The 11,714-nt window shown below is 45.4% G+C and overlaps 1 protein-coding gene across 1 annotated transcript in view; it reads right to left on the bottom strand.

The window, feature by feature from the left end:
• Positions 1 to 6,372, bottom strand: part of RNF217 (ring finger protein 217) — a 142,476-nt gene extending 136,104 nt beyond the window's left edge. Inside the window, exon 1 of the mRNA XM_055433840.2 lies at positions 5,370 to 6,372. Within this exon, the coding sequence (XP_055289815.1) occupies positions 5,370 to 6,236 (867 nt within the window). The 5' untranslated portion in view covers positions 6,237 to 6,372. The remainder of the gene's footprint in view (positions 1 to 5,369) is intronic.
• Positions 6,373 to 11,714: the final 5,342 nt, after the last annotated feature.

Raw genomic sequence — 11,714 nt, forward strand, 5'->3', positions numbered from 1 at the left:
AAATTAAATAATAAAATACACTAAATGGAAACATAAAACATAGAAAATGAAACACAATAAATGTAAAACATGCTTGAAATATAGGTGTTCAATTAATGGTTGTTGTTATTTATGGAAACGTCAAAGCTCAAGTGTAATTACCCAAAACTGATGGGGCAAATAGTAGTGATCACTTTGAAAGAGAATGTTATTCTAGAAATTATTGTCCTGAAGACACTGAATTTTTGTTTTAAGACAGAACTTGATCTGGGAAGGTTCAATGGGTTTATCACATAAAACTCTGCTGACAAAGTGATGCTGAACAAAGAAACAATTCTTTGAAAGTGTCATAACTTTAAAGATTGGCCATATTTTTATGAATGACCCAAACACAGTTAGCAAATGTTTTCTTTTGAATATTTTTTTGCAAAAGCGCAAAAGTAATAAAAGTTTTGAAAGAAGCAAAGCATTAACTAATACTCTCTTTACAACAATTACAAAGAGCTCTAAGAAATATGTTAATTAAGCCAATTTAATTATAGTAATAATTTATTACAATAATGTTTCTTAATACTTTGAAATAAACATAAGAGGAGGAATTAGTAATATGTTTACTAAAAGGTTAGCTGGTGTTCCAGAACTGGCTTAATAAAATCCTCCCAGAAAGGAAAGAGAAGAGCCACACTTGTCTGAGAACTTAAAGGAAACCTTATTTATGCCACCAGATAAAGCTTGGAGGAAACACTGCCAACAAGGCTCTAAGCCAGCTCCTTGTGGGCATTTAATACATTTAAAAAGTCTCTCAAGGTCCCTGACATACAGGTAGCTAATAAATGTCTGTTACATGTGTAAATGGTACATTAACAAATGAAAATGTTAATTCTAAGAAAGTATGACTCAGGTATCTATCCACATCCCCATCACCAGTGCTGAAGGAAAAGCTGGGAGCTCAAGTCTAATGTTCTTTTTGTGTCTCTCACATGAGCAAGGAACAGCCTTCAACTATAAAAAGCTGAGCTCTACACTAGGAGAAAAAAAAAAAAAGTCACCACTCTAAAGGTGACACCTGAGGGAAGCAGTACTAGTCAAGTTACTAGTGCAGGGTTTCTCCCCAGAGTGCTGTCTTCTCTAGATGCTGGAGGACGTGGGAAGGCAGGCACCCAGGCACCGTCTGCACCAGGTCCGGAGAGCCCAGCGAACAGCCCCTAATGGGGCTGACACCTCGACAGTACTCATGTGCTATTTAAAATCAAATTTTGAAAAGTAACAGGAAAAAGAAAGAAATTATTAAGGGGAAATGAAGAAATTATTAAAAGAGATAGCATTAAAGAGTCAGAAGAGGAAAAGAAGTGCATGAGTCAGGAAGGTGTGAAAGCGAATGTTAACCACAGCTCCAAAATACATACCGCACACACACGCACACACACTGTACACAGAAGAATAAGTTTACATATGCCGGAATGCTTACTTTTTAAATTCTCGGAGTGATTTAACAGAGTTCAGTCTCTTTTACTCTTCACATTTTCAAGACTACCAAAATCACACCTGGTGTGAGAGGATCTGTAAATTCACCAGTGTGAAGGCGGCTGCTGGCAAACTCCATCTTTAACAGGCCAGTTTCTAAAAATATACAGGTTGCTTTAAGGTTTAAAGGGGAAAAGCAGGCTACACTTTTACCCATAAAGGTCTGGATGACTCAGAGTTTAATAAAAGGATCTAGAAGCTTTCACCCCTAGGTCACCGGTTCTAGGATGACTATAGTAGACAGTCATTTCAGGACATTATCATCTAGCAGCTGTTTTGTTCGCAAACTGCCAAAGGAATGTGTTGCTTGTCTCTATTAATACTCATTTGACAGGTGTATACACTCCAATTCACACGCATGTGCCATCACAAGCACTTTGAAGCAGAGTGATAAAAGTCACAACAGCTGTTACCTTTAGAAAGCCCTTAGCATGCCCAATTCTCTCTTTTCTTTATATAAAGTGCTAAATATTAGTATTTCACATCCTACCAGAATTTACCATTTCAAATCAAAATCATAAAAGAAAGATACCTGCAGAGAATTTTTGAAATGAGTGCGGTATCATTCTATGAAACAAGGAAAGTAACAATCCCTCCTCCTAAGAAAATGGGGTAAAGGCCAAACCAGCTGAGAAGGTCAGTTCTCAGAATGGTTCAGTGCCCCGAAGGAGACCGCAGACATCCCTGGGATTGCATGCTCTAAGCCACGGTCAAACGTGTGCACACAGGCCATTGGAAACGGACTTCTGAAGTTTATGCACCAAAGATTTATGTACTAATGCAAGACAAACCAGTTAAACTCCCACTGTCTGCATCATGGTGCCCTAGCGCCTCTACATGGACCCCTAGGTATGTGTGCCGAAGATTATAACGTACCAGTTCAATCCTTCACCACAGCAACTGATACCTGTTGGCCAGTAAAGTCATTCCACTAAGAAGGATTCTGCATAGTTCCCAGGCACAGTGATAACTGAAGAAGAATTCTCATCACTGAAGAGAAACTAGTTTTAGGTTTTCAAATCACTGTTTTGAAAAATTAAGACTATTATTTTTAAACCATGATATAGAGGAATTTGGGCTTCCCAGGTGACGCTAGTGGTAAACCCACCTGCCAATGCAGGACACATAAGAGACGCTGGTTCAATCCCCTTGGTCCGGAAGATCCCCTGGAGGAGGGCATGGCAACCCATTCCAATATTCTTGCCTGGAGAATCCCAGGGACAGAGGACGCTGGTGGACTATGGCCCATAGAGTTACAAAGAGTCAGACATGACTTAAAAGACTGAACATGTATGCATGCACATAAAGGTATTTGGGTTTCCCAGGTGGCTCAGGGGTAAAGAATCCATCTACCAATGCAGGAGACACAGGCAACATGGGTTCAATCCTTGGGTTGGGAAGATCCCCTGGAGAGGGCATGGCAACCCACTCCAGTATTCTTGCTTGAAGAATCCCAGGGGCAGAGGACTCTGGGAGGCTATAGTCCATGAGGTCGCAAAGAGTTGGACACAACTGATGAACTGAGCACGTATAGAGGTATTTAAGTCACCACCTAATCTCCTATGTGTATACTGAAACAATGAAGACACCTACCCACTGGCCTTCGCTACGTATTTAGTCCATGGAACTAATGGAAATAAGACTTATCATCTAAAAATTTGCATTCCTGTCTTCCAACTTTGTACCTTCTTCTGAAGAATTCATCAGCTCCTTTTAGAAGAATATTATTTAACCAGGCAATATTCCAACTCACATTTGGTATGCATTTTTAATGCCTGCATAAAATGCTTCATAGGGACTCTATTTTATTTTCTTAAATGGTATTAACGAATACACTAAGTATCTGGCACAAATCCAAAAGATGATGACAAAAGTCACTATTAACTTTTTATTTCAAATATATCACTTTAGTTTAAAAAGCCTTAAGACGCCTCCAAGTTCAAGCTTGACAGATTTACTACTGTCAAAACCAAGAAACCTTAGAAAATGAGAAAGAGGGCACTCTTTATGCCTTCTTGATCTGGTTCAGTAAGGCAACAAAACAACTCTGAGGTTTGATTTTGTTTTGCTTTAGAATTGGTGTGTCATTACAGAGCATGGTCTGTAATTCCATTTCACTGATGAGGAAATTAAGACACAGAAAGGTTAATGACGTGGAAACAGTCTTTGCATAGAAGGGACCTTAGAATTAACACAGATTCGATTTTAGAGGCAAAAAGAATTTTGCTTTCAGGAAAGGAAAATGCTTAAGGAAATCAAACTGCAAAGCAGAGTACCCCAACTTCTAACGACCACCTCTCTTGAACCTCTAAACCCACACTGTATTTATGTTCAGGGCTTAAGTGCTACATGATATTGGCACTCTGTTTACACCTCATCATATGCTACCTTGTATTGTTCGTGTGTACACATCTTGTATACACACAAGGGCGCTTCCTTGGAATACAGCCCATAGTTTGGGAATGTCTGAATGCCACCACAGGGCTTTGCCCATGGCTCTCTGCTTGACTGTTTGACAACGACATCCTAGAAATTGCCACAGTGAGAAGTGGGCTTTCCTCCTGGTTGAAGTATCTGTTTGCACATAAAGCACAAAAGAGACATCACACTGTCTCACAGGCGCTTGGATAATCTCAACCATCTTGGCCAAGTCACTGCTTGTGTAACATTCCATTCTGTCTGAATTCCCCTTTGCGTTTTCCATTGGGCAGGGTACACACTTTCAGTCTAGACACAAGCACAGATTAGCCACAATACACAGAGGAACTGCACGGTGTGAAATCCTGTTTAGTTCCCTTCGGCCAAAGTTATTAAACACTGCTACGAGGAAGGATACCAACATGAATCTACCAGACACAGGGGCTCTAAGACACTGTCTAGTCACACAGACAGACAGACGGAACAACTTCAGCGCATGCGAGACACGCAGAAGTGTTTGAAAGGATATAAGCCGTGGCCTGGAGGGTAAGGGAAGGCTTCACAGAGAAGCTGGCACCTGAACAGCCCAGGGTTTTGAAAGATGAATAGGCCCAGCGCAATCAGACATGGGATCAAAGGGCATTCCGGATTGTGCAAAACACTGGCAGATTGAAAACTGCTAGAAGGACGCATTCACCACCAGGGAAGGAAAGCGGGTCAACCGCACTCTTCAACTTTCCAAGAAAAAAAACAAGCTTTCAAATAAGCAACCGAGGAGGAAAGTTTCACCAGTGCTTGTTTTGTTAAGCCTCTTAGCCTTGCTTCGCTTTGTTTTGCTTTTTCTGTTTTGTTCCCTCTTAAAGAAATAAAGCATTCTGCTGGCTTAAAACTTCAGTGAGAAAAAGTACTTCAACTTTACTGTGGAAAAAGAAACTGAAAAGTGACCCAGGGGCAAGGAATACATAATTAGTAACACTTTTCTCTGGATTATCTGAAAGTAGCAAAATTTCAAATTCAGGAATCACTCATCGCAACCCTTCTCTCCACTAACTCAATACACATTTATTTTCTGCCCACTATTTGTCAGTTTCTGGAATACCAGGCCTCTGACGCGCGCTCAACTGCCCTCCTCTTTGGGCAAGCTCCTTGCTCGCAATCTAATAAAAGAAATAGCAGAGGGCGATGCATTCATACCCCGTTCCTTCTATGGTGGCCAGTCAAAGCCCAAAGCTCACCCAGAGTTAAATTCCAGTCCAGTTAACCCACGAAGACAAACACACTTAAATATTCTAAGGGCAACAGCCGAGATGTAAGACACTGATAGACGTCCTTGGTAAGGGTGCTCATCACCTCTTCCTGTGAGCAGGGAGCGGGCGAGCGGGATTTCCTGGCCACGGATGTGGAAAGCTGAATGGGGAACAGAGGAGGGTCGGAGGGGCTGAGGTTACCTGGGAGCTCAGGTAGACTTTGAGGCACTCCTCGCACACGGCCTTCTTGCAGCAGGGCAGGGGCTTGATGGGCTTGTCTTCCAGGCACACCCGGCACATCAGCACCATGAGGGGCGCATAGGGATCTCCAACCCCACCCAGGTCGGAGTAGGGTGGGGCTCCCAGCAGGCTGGGCACGGAGAACGGCTCCGGCGCCAGGTAGAACTCCAGCTCGATGCTGCCGCCGTCGGGGGACAAGGGGTCCGCTGGGAGCGACAGCTGGGGGCTGGGGAAGGACGAGGGGGTGCTGGGCGGGTTGGTCACCGGCGGAGCCCGAGGTGGCGACGCGGGCAGAGAGAGCCGCTCCGCCGAGGGGACCTCGGACAGGTCGTTCTCCACGCAGAACACGGAGCAGAACACTTGTCTCTTGGCCGGCGGGCGCCGCGGGCCCAGCACGTCCAAGACCAATCCGTCCGGGGCCCCGACGCGGACGCGTCGCTCCTCGCCGGGGGGCGCCTCCTGCTGTTCATCCCCGCTCTCGTTTCGCTCCCCCGTGTCCTCCTCCTCCTCGGCCAGCTGCTTTTGCAGAGCCTGGGGGTTGAGGGGCCCGGGGAGGGCCAGTCCCGCGGGCTGCCCGGGTGCCCGGCTCTGGCTCCAGCTCGGGGCCCCCCGGCTCCCCGCGGGCCCCGGGGCTCCGGCGTCCGCGCAGCCGGAGTCGCTTCCGCAGCCGCCGCCGCTCGGCTCGGCGGAGGCGGCGCGCGGCCCGGGCGCCCCGGCGCTGTGCCCCGGCGGCCTCGGGGGCTCCGGGGGGCCCGCGGCGCCGCCAGCGGGGGCCCGCGCCTCCAGGGGCCCGCCGCCGCCGCTCACCGTGCTCTGCTCCTCGCCCATCGCCGCCCGCGGCCCGAGCCGCCGCTGCCCATCCAGCCGCCGGGACCCCCACCCGGCGCCGGCGGGCAGCGGGGGCAGCGGCTCGGCTCGGCTCGGGGCTCCGCTTCTGCTTCCGGGTCCCTCCTCCGAGGCCGGGCCGCCCCGAGCTCCCTCCAGGGAGCCCGTGCTCCCGGGCGGCGGCGCGCGGGGAGCCCGGCCCGGCCTGCGGCTGCTCCTCCTCCCGGTCCGCCCGCGCGGCCGGGCACCGCCTCGGGGGCGCCGAGGGCCGCTCGCTCCGGCCGCCGGCGCGCGCGCCCCACATGCAGGTCGGGGCGGCGCCGCGGCCCCCGGGAGCCCCCGGGCGGGACAGAAGGGTCGGGCGGGAGGAGCCCGTCAGTCCCGCGCCATCGCCGGTCCCCGCTGCGGGCCAGGCGGCCGGAGGGCGGTGGTCACAGGGTCGCGGGGCCTGTGGCGCCGCAGCGGCGCGCACCGGGAGGGGCAGCCGGAGCGCCAGCCAGCCGCCGCGGGCCCTGGGGGAGAGGCCGCAGCGCGCGACCTCCCGCTCCCGCGCCTCGTGCTTCACCTAGAGCCCTGCTCGCCGCCCCTCACCCCACCCCTTTGGCGCACACCTCCCACACGTACACACGCGCGCGGCCACCGCGCGCTCACTCACGCACACCCCGAGTGGGTGTGATCTCAGACCGGGATGCGCTCCCGCGCCCGGAGTCCACACTCGGCCCCCACCAGACACCCTCCGGAGCCCGCAGGCTGCCCCTCGGCTACACTCGGAGGAGAACTTCCTACAAAACTCTTTACTGAAAGCGGGAACCAGAAAAATCCTGGCTACTTAGGATTTTTGCTTTCGCTTGTTTCTCTTGAGTTCGTCAGATCTGAAATCCTCCGAAGATGGGGTTCAGAAAAACAACGCTAGGACTTCTTAGTTCAAAATGCTGTATGTACAACTCTGCTTTCTGCTTAATGAAGTAGGAAAGATGTTTGAAACCCACACATGTGCCAAAAAGTACGTTTAACCTTGAGCGCTGGTAAATAACGAAGTTCAAGTTTATCCCCTTTTCCTCTTTTTCAATGTCCTCTTAGGAACTTTTTTTTAACCCTTTGAATAGTCCAAAACGGGTAGCCTTAATTAAGATAGTAAGATGATCTGGCCTAATTAATAAACCAGATCATTGGTGGAAATCATGAAAAGTTTTATTAGCATAACCATATTTATCCCCAAAACTGTTTCCAAGACAACAATTACATTTGAGCCAGAACTTAATTATGTGTTGATCTATCTTTATTTTCCAGGAAGTATTAGTCACCCAGACTGGTGCGTTTTAGTTCCCTAAAGCCAATGAAAACATTTTTGGGAAGCCAACCTTTGTTTTTTTTCAATCTTGAGAGGGAATTCAATTTACACGTTCCTGTAGTAGGAAGGAGCTATGAAGTGTGTAGAATTTTTTGTCTTGAAATTGTTATTGGATTGTTCTAAAATATTTTCCAAATCAGATACAAATGATAGAAAAGTGATTAGGTACTCGGGACTAAGAGTTCCTAGGTGGCTCAGTGGTAAAGAATCCACCTGCCAATGCAGGAGACACAAGAGAGGCAGGTTCAGTCCCTAGGTGGAGAAGAAATGGCAGCCCACTCCAGTACTCTTGCCCGGGAAATGCCATGGACAGAGGAGCCTGGAGGGCTATAGTCCATAGAGTCTCAAAAGAGTTGGACATGAGTTAGTAATTAAACAACAGCAACAACAAAACTCTGGCAAGAGTGATAAAAATAGAAAGTGGAAAACAACCATCAATAACATCAAGAATGATATAGGTGACATCACTCCTTATGTAGCAGTCATTAAAAGGATAATAAAGTACTACAGACAATAATATGCTCATAAATTTGACAGTTCGGAAGAAGCTAATTCTTTGAAAAACTAGTGCAACTCAGCCATAATTGAGCAAACATAAACATGCAGGACTAAGAAAGCAGAGTAATACTAGAGAACACCTCTATCACGTGTGTCTGATGTTCAGTGGCACCACAAAGGTATAAGTCTAATCAGTCGGTCTAAATGCCACCTCATTTGTCAGTTCAACTCAAGAATGAAGAATCTGGAACTCCTCTGGTGGTCCAGTGGCCAAGACTGAGCTCTCAATGCTGGGGCCCTGGGTTTGATCCCTGGTTGGGGAACTAGATACAACATGTCACAACTAAGACCCTGCACAGCCAAATAAATAAAAATAAATATTGTTTTAAAAAGGAATGAAGAATTCTTATTTGAAAGATTAAATGTTATTTAGGGGTTTTTTCCGGAGAAGGCAATGGCAAGCCACTCCAGTACTCTTGCCTGGAAAATCCCATGGATGGAGGAGCCTGGTAGGCTGCAGTCCGTGGGGTCGCTAAGGGTCGGACACGACTGAGCGACTTCACTTTCACTTTTTACTTTCACACATTGGAGAAGGAAATGGCAACGCACTCCAGTGTTCTTGCCTGGAGAATCCCAGGGGCGGGAGAGCCTGGCAGGCTTCCGTCTATGGGGTCACACAGAGTCGGACACGACTGAAGTGACTTAGCAGCAGCAGCAGCAGCAGGGGTTTTTCCATCGTGGCTCATTGATTTCCTGATTGATAACTGCTGTTTTTTCCAAATGATCCTAGTGTTTATTGCTTTAAAGGAAAGGACAAGAAGCCCACATTTATTTGTCTTTTCTGTGCGCCATCTGCTAACTACTTTTCTGTTCTTTCTAAATAGATATAAGAGTAATCCATGTTTTCTAGATGACAGTAGTTTGAGGGTAAGACCAAAATAACAATAATGGATACCAAAAAAGTGTATCTCTACAGGAATCAAACCCCTCACAATCTTCCCATAACTTTGGGGCCCCCTCTCCTACAGATACTTGTCATAGGTGTTCCAAAAACATGTTCCTGCAGTGTCCACCATTTCGTTCCTTATTCCTCAGATTCAGTTCACTGAAAGTGGCTTTCCTTGACAATCAGGTCACTGCTGGGATTCTTGAAGGCTGCCTGGCAGCTCTGCAGCCCTTCTCCTTACCGTGACTTCCTCCCATGGGATTCATCTGGTGTTTTGTGAAAATTGAACCACAGCATACCAGCCTCTAGCCAGACTCAGACTTGAATCAGACCTGGGCCCAGCACCCCTGGTCTTCAATCTGGGACCCATGGGACACCAGCAGCATGGAGTTAAAATGGGAAGTTAATATGATGATCCTACTATCGACGTCCCCTGAAATAAAATACATGAAGCAGCTATGATTGTGGTGATAGGATTAATTTTATATATATATATATATATATATATATACAGGTTGAAAATATAGTTGCCATTGTGAATATTTCACTTGTTCAAGGCAACCTTAGTGTTCTCAGACTCAGACCACCTGCTCCATATCAGGCTGTGTACAGTTGTTAGCACAATATGAACACTATCACCATTATTCTACCACTACCAGGTTCAACTTTCAATGTTTTGTAATTTGCAATGAGCTGTACACCTTCCCTAAAACCAGCACTTGATTATTAGGATACAGTACTGACATAGTCAACTGCTTTTGATCATTACTGAGCGTTATTTTTCTATTACCACCTTTCCTGTCCTGGCTTTTAAACATGACTTGCTTCTGCTTCCTTAGAAAATTTTTTTCAGGCTATAGTTTGATAATTAAAGAGCTAGTTTTGTTAATTTATTAGAAAATGTTATGAAAAATAAGAAAAGCTGTGAATCATTTAAATTTTACACATTAAAGGCAAAATTAATTTCTTCGTAACTATTGTGGAAAAAAACATCTAATGTTAAATACCATTAAATAATTATCCAGCAAGTATCTGACTTATTTTTCTATCAGTCCTTCAACTAATATGTGTATGTATATATTCTATATATACATGCATACATGCCAAGTCACTTCAGTCATGTCTACTCTTTTCGACCCTATGGATTATAGCCCAACAGGCTCCTCTGTCCCTGAGATTGTCCAGGCAAGAATTACTGGAGTGGGTTGCCATGTCCTCCTCCAGGGGATCTTCCAGACCCAGGGATCGAACCCACACTTCTTATGTCTCCAGTGTTGGCAGGAGAGTTCTTTACCACTAGCACCACCTGATACATGTACGTATTATATATATATATATATATACACACATATACATCTATATTCCATGGACTGTGTAGTCCACAGGGTTACAAAGAGTCAGACATGCCTGAGAGACTTTCACTTTCATATGTGTGTGTGTGTGTGTGTATATATATATATATAATATATGTGGGCTTTACAGAGGCTGCTAATGGTAAAGAAATCGCTTGCCAACATAGGAGAGCTAAGAGACAGATACAGGTTAGGAAGATCCCCTGGAGGTTGGCATGGCAGCCCACTTCAATATTCTTGCCTGGAGAACCCCATGGACAGAGAAGCCTTGCGGGCTACAGTCCATAGGGTCGCAAAGAGCTGGACACAACTGAAGTAATTTCGCATGCACACATTCTTATGTGGGCTTCCCAGGTGGCACTAGTGATAAAGAATCTACCTGCCAATGCAGGAGACATAAGAGCCACGGGTTTGATCCCTGGATCAGAAAGATTCCCTGGAGGAGGGCATGACAATCCACTCCATTGTTCTTGCCTGGAGAATCCCATGGGCAGAGGGACTTGGACTGGCTACAGTTCATAGGGTCACAGAGTCCAAAACAACTAAAGCAACTTAGCATATATATATATATATATAAATTCATTTCCTGAAGAGGAATGAACATGGTGGAATGATTTTCTAGGTCTGCTTCTGAAAGACACAGTGGAATGTTGTTCCTCATACTCCAATTTTCTCTCTTCTTCACCCATAGAGAAAGAGAACTTGGAATCATTAGAGAAAAGAGGCATTTAGTATACCAGAGAGGAACATTTTGTTTTTCTACCTAAATTCCCTAAGGAAAATCCAAATAGCAGACTTTATGAGACAAAGTTTAAAATGAAGCAAAACAGTATATTCCTTCAAATGATAGAAGTAGAGCCCAAATGCTTGGAAAACATAGGAAACTAAGAGTAACAAGGAAGATGAGCAGGGAAAAAGAAGACAAATAGAAGGGAGAAAGGGGGAGGGGAAGAAGAGGAGAAGAGAAGGAAGAAGGGAAGGAAGGGAAGAACTTTATTATCCACTACCCAAAATACCCACATAAACTACTTTAACACCTTGATAAATTTTATTCTAGTGTTCACATCTGTGTGTATAAAAAAATATCAAATGGCATATGCTCTTTTTTCTGCTTTTTTTAAAAAAACTTAATCATATATCCTGACCATTTTTCACACAAGACATCTATACATCATCATGATTTATGACCACATAGAATTTTACTTTATAGATGCATCACAATTTGTTGAACTAATTCCATTTTATTTTAAAAATTAGTTTTTAAAAATGAATTTAAGAAAATGTATAAAATTTAATATATATGAATATGTAGTATAATTTTTGTGTACATTCCT

This window comes from Moschus berezovskii, chromosome 10, assembly GCF_049115385.1.
Source record: "Moschus berezovskii isolate FMDL1 chromosome 10, NW_MosBer_1.0, whole genome shotgun sequence".
Classification (NCBI taxonomy): domain Eukaryota; kingdom Metazoa; phylum Chordata; class Mammalia; order Artiodactyla; family Moschidae; genus Moschus; species Moschus berezovskii.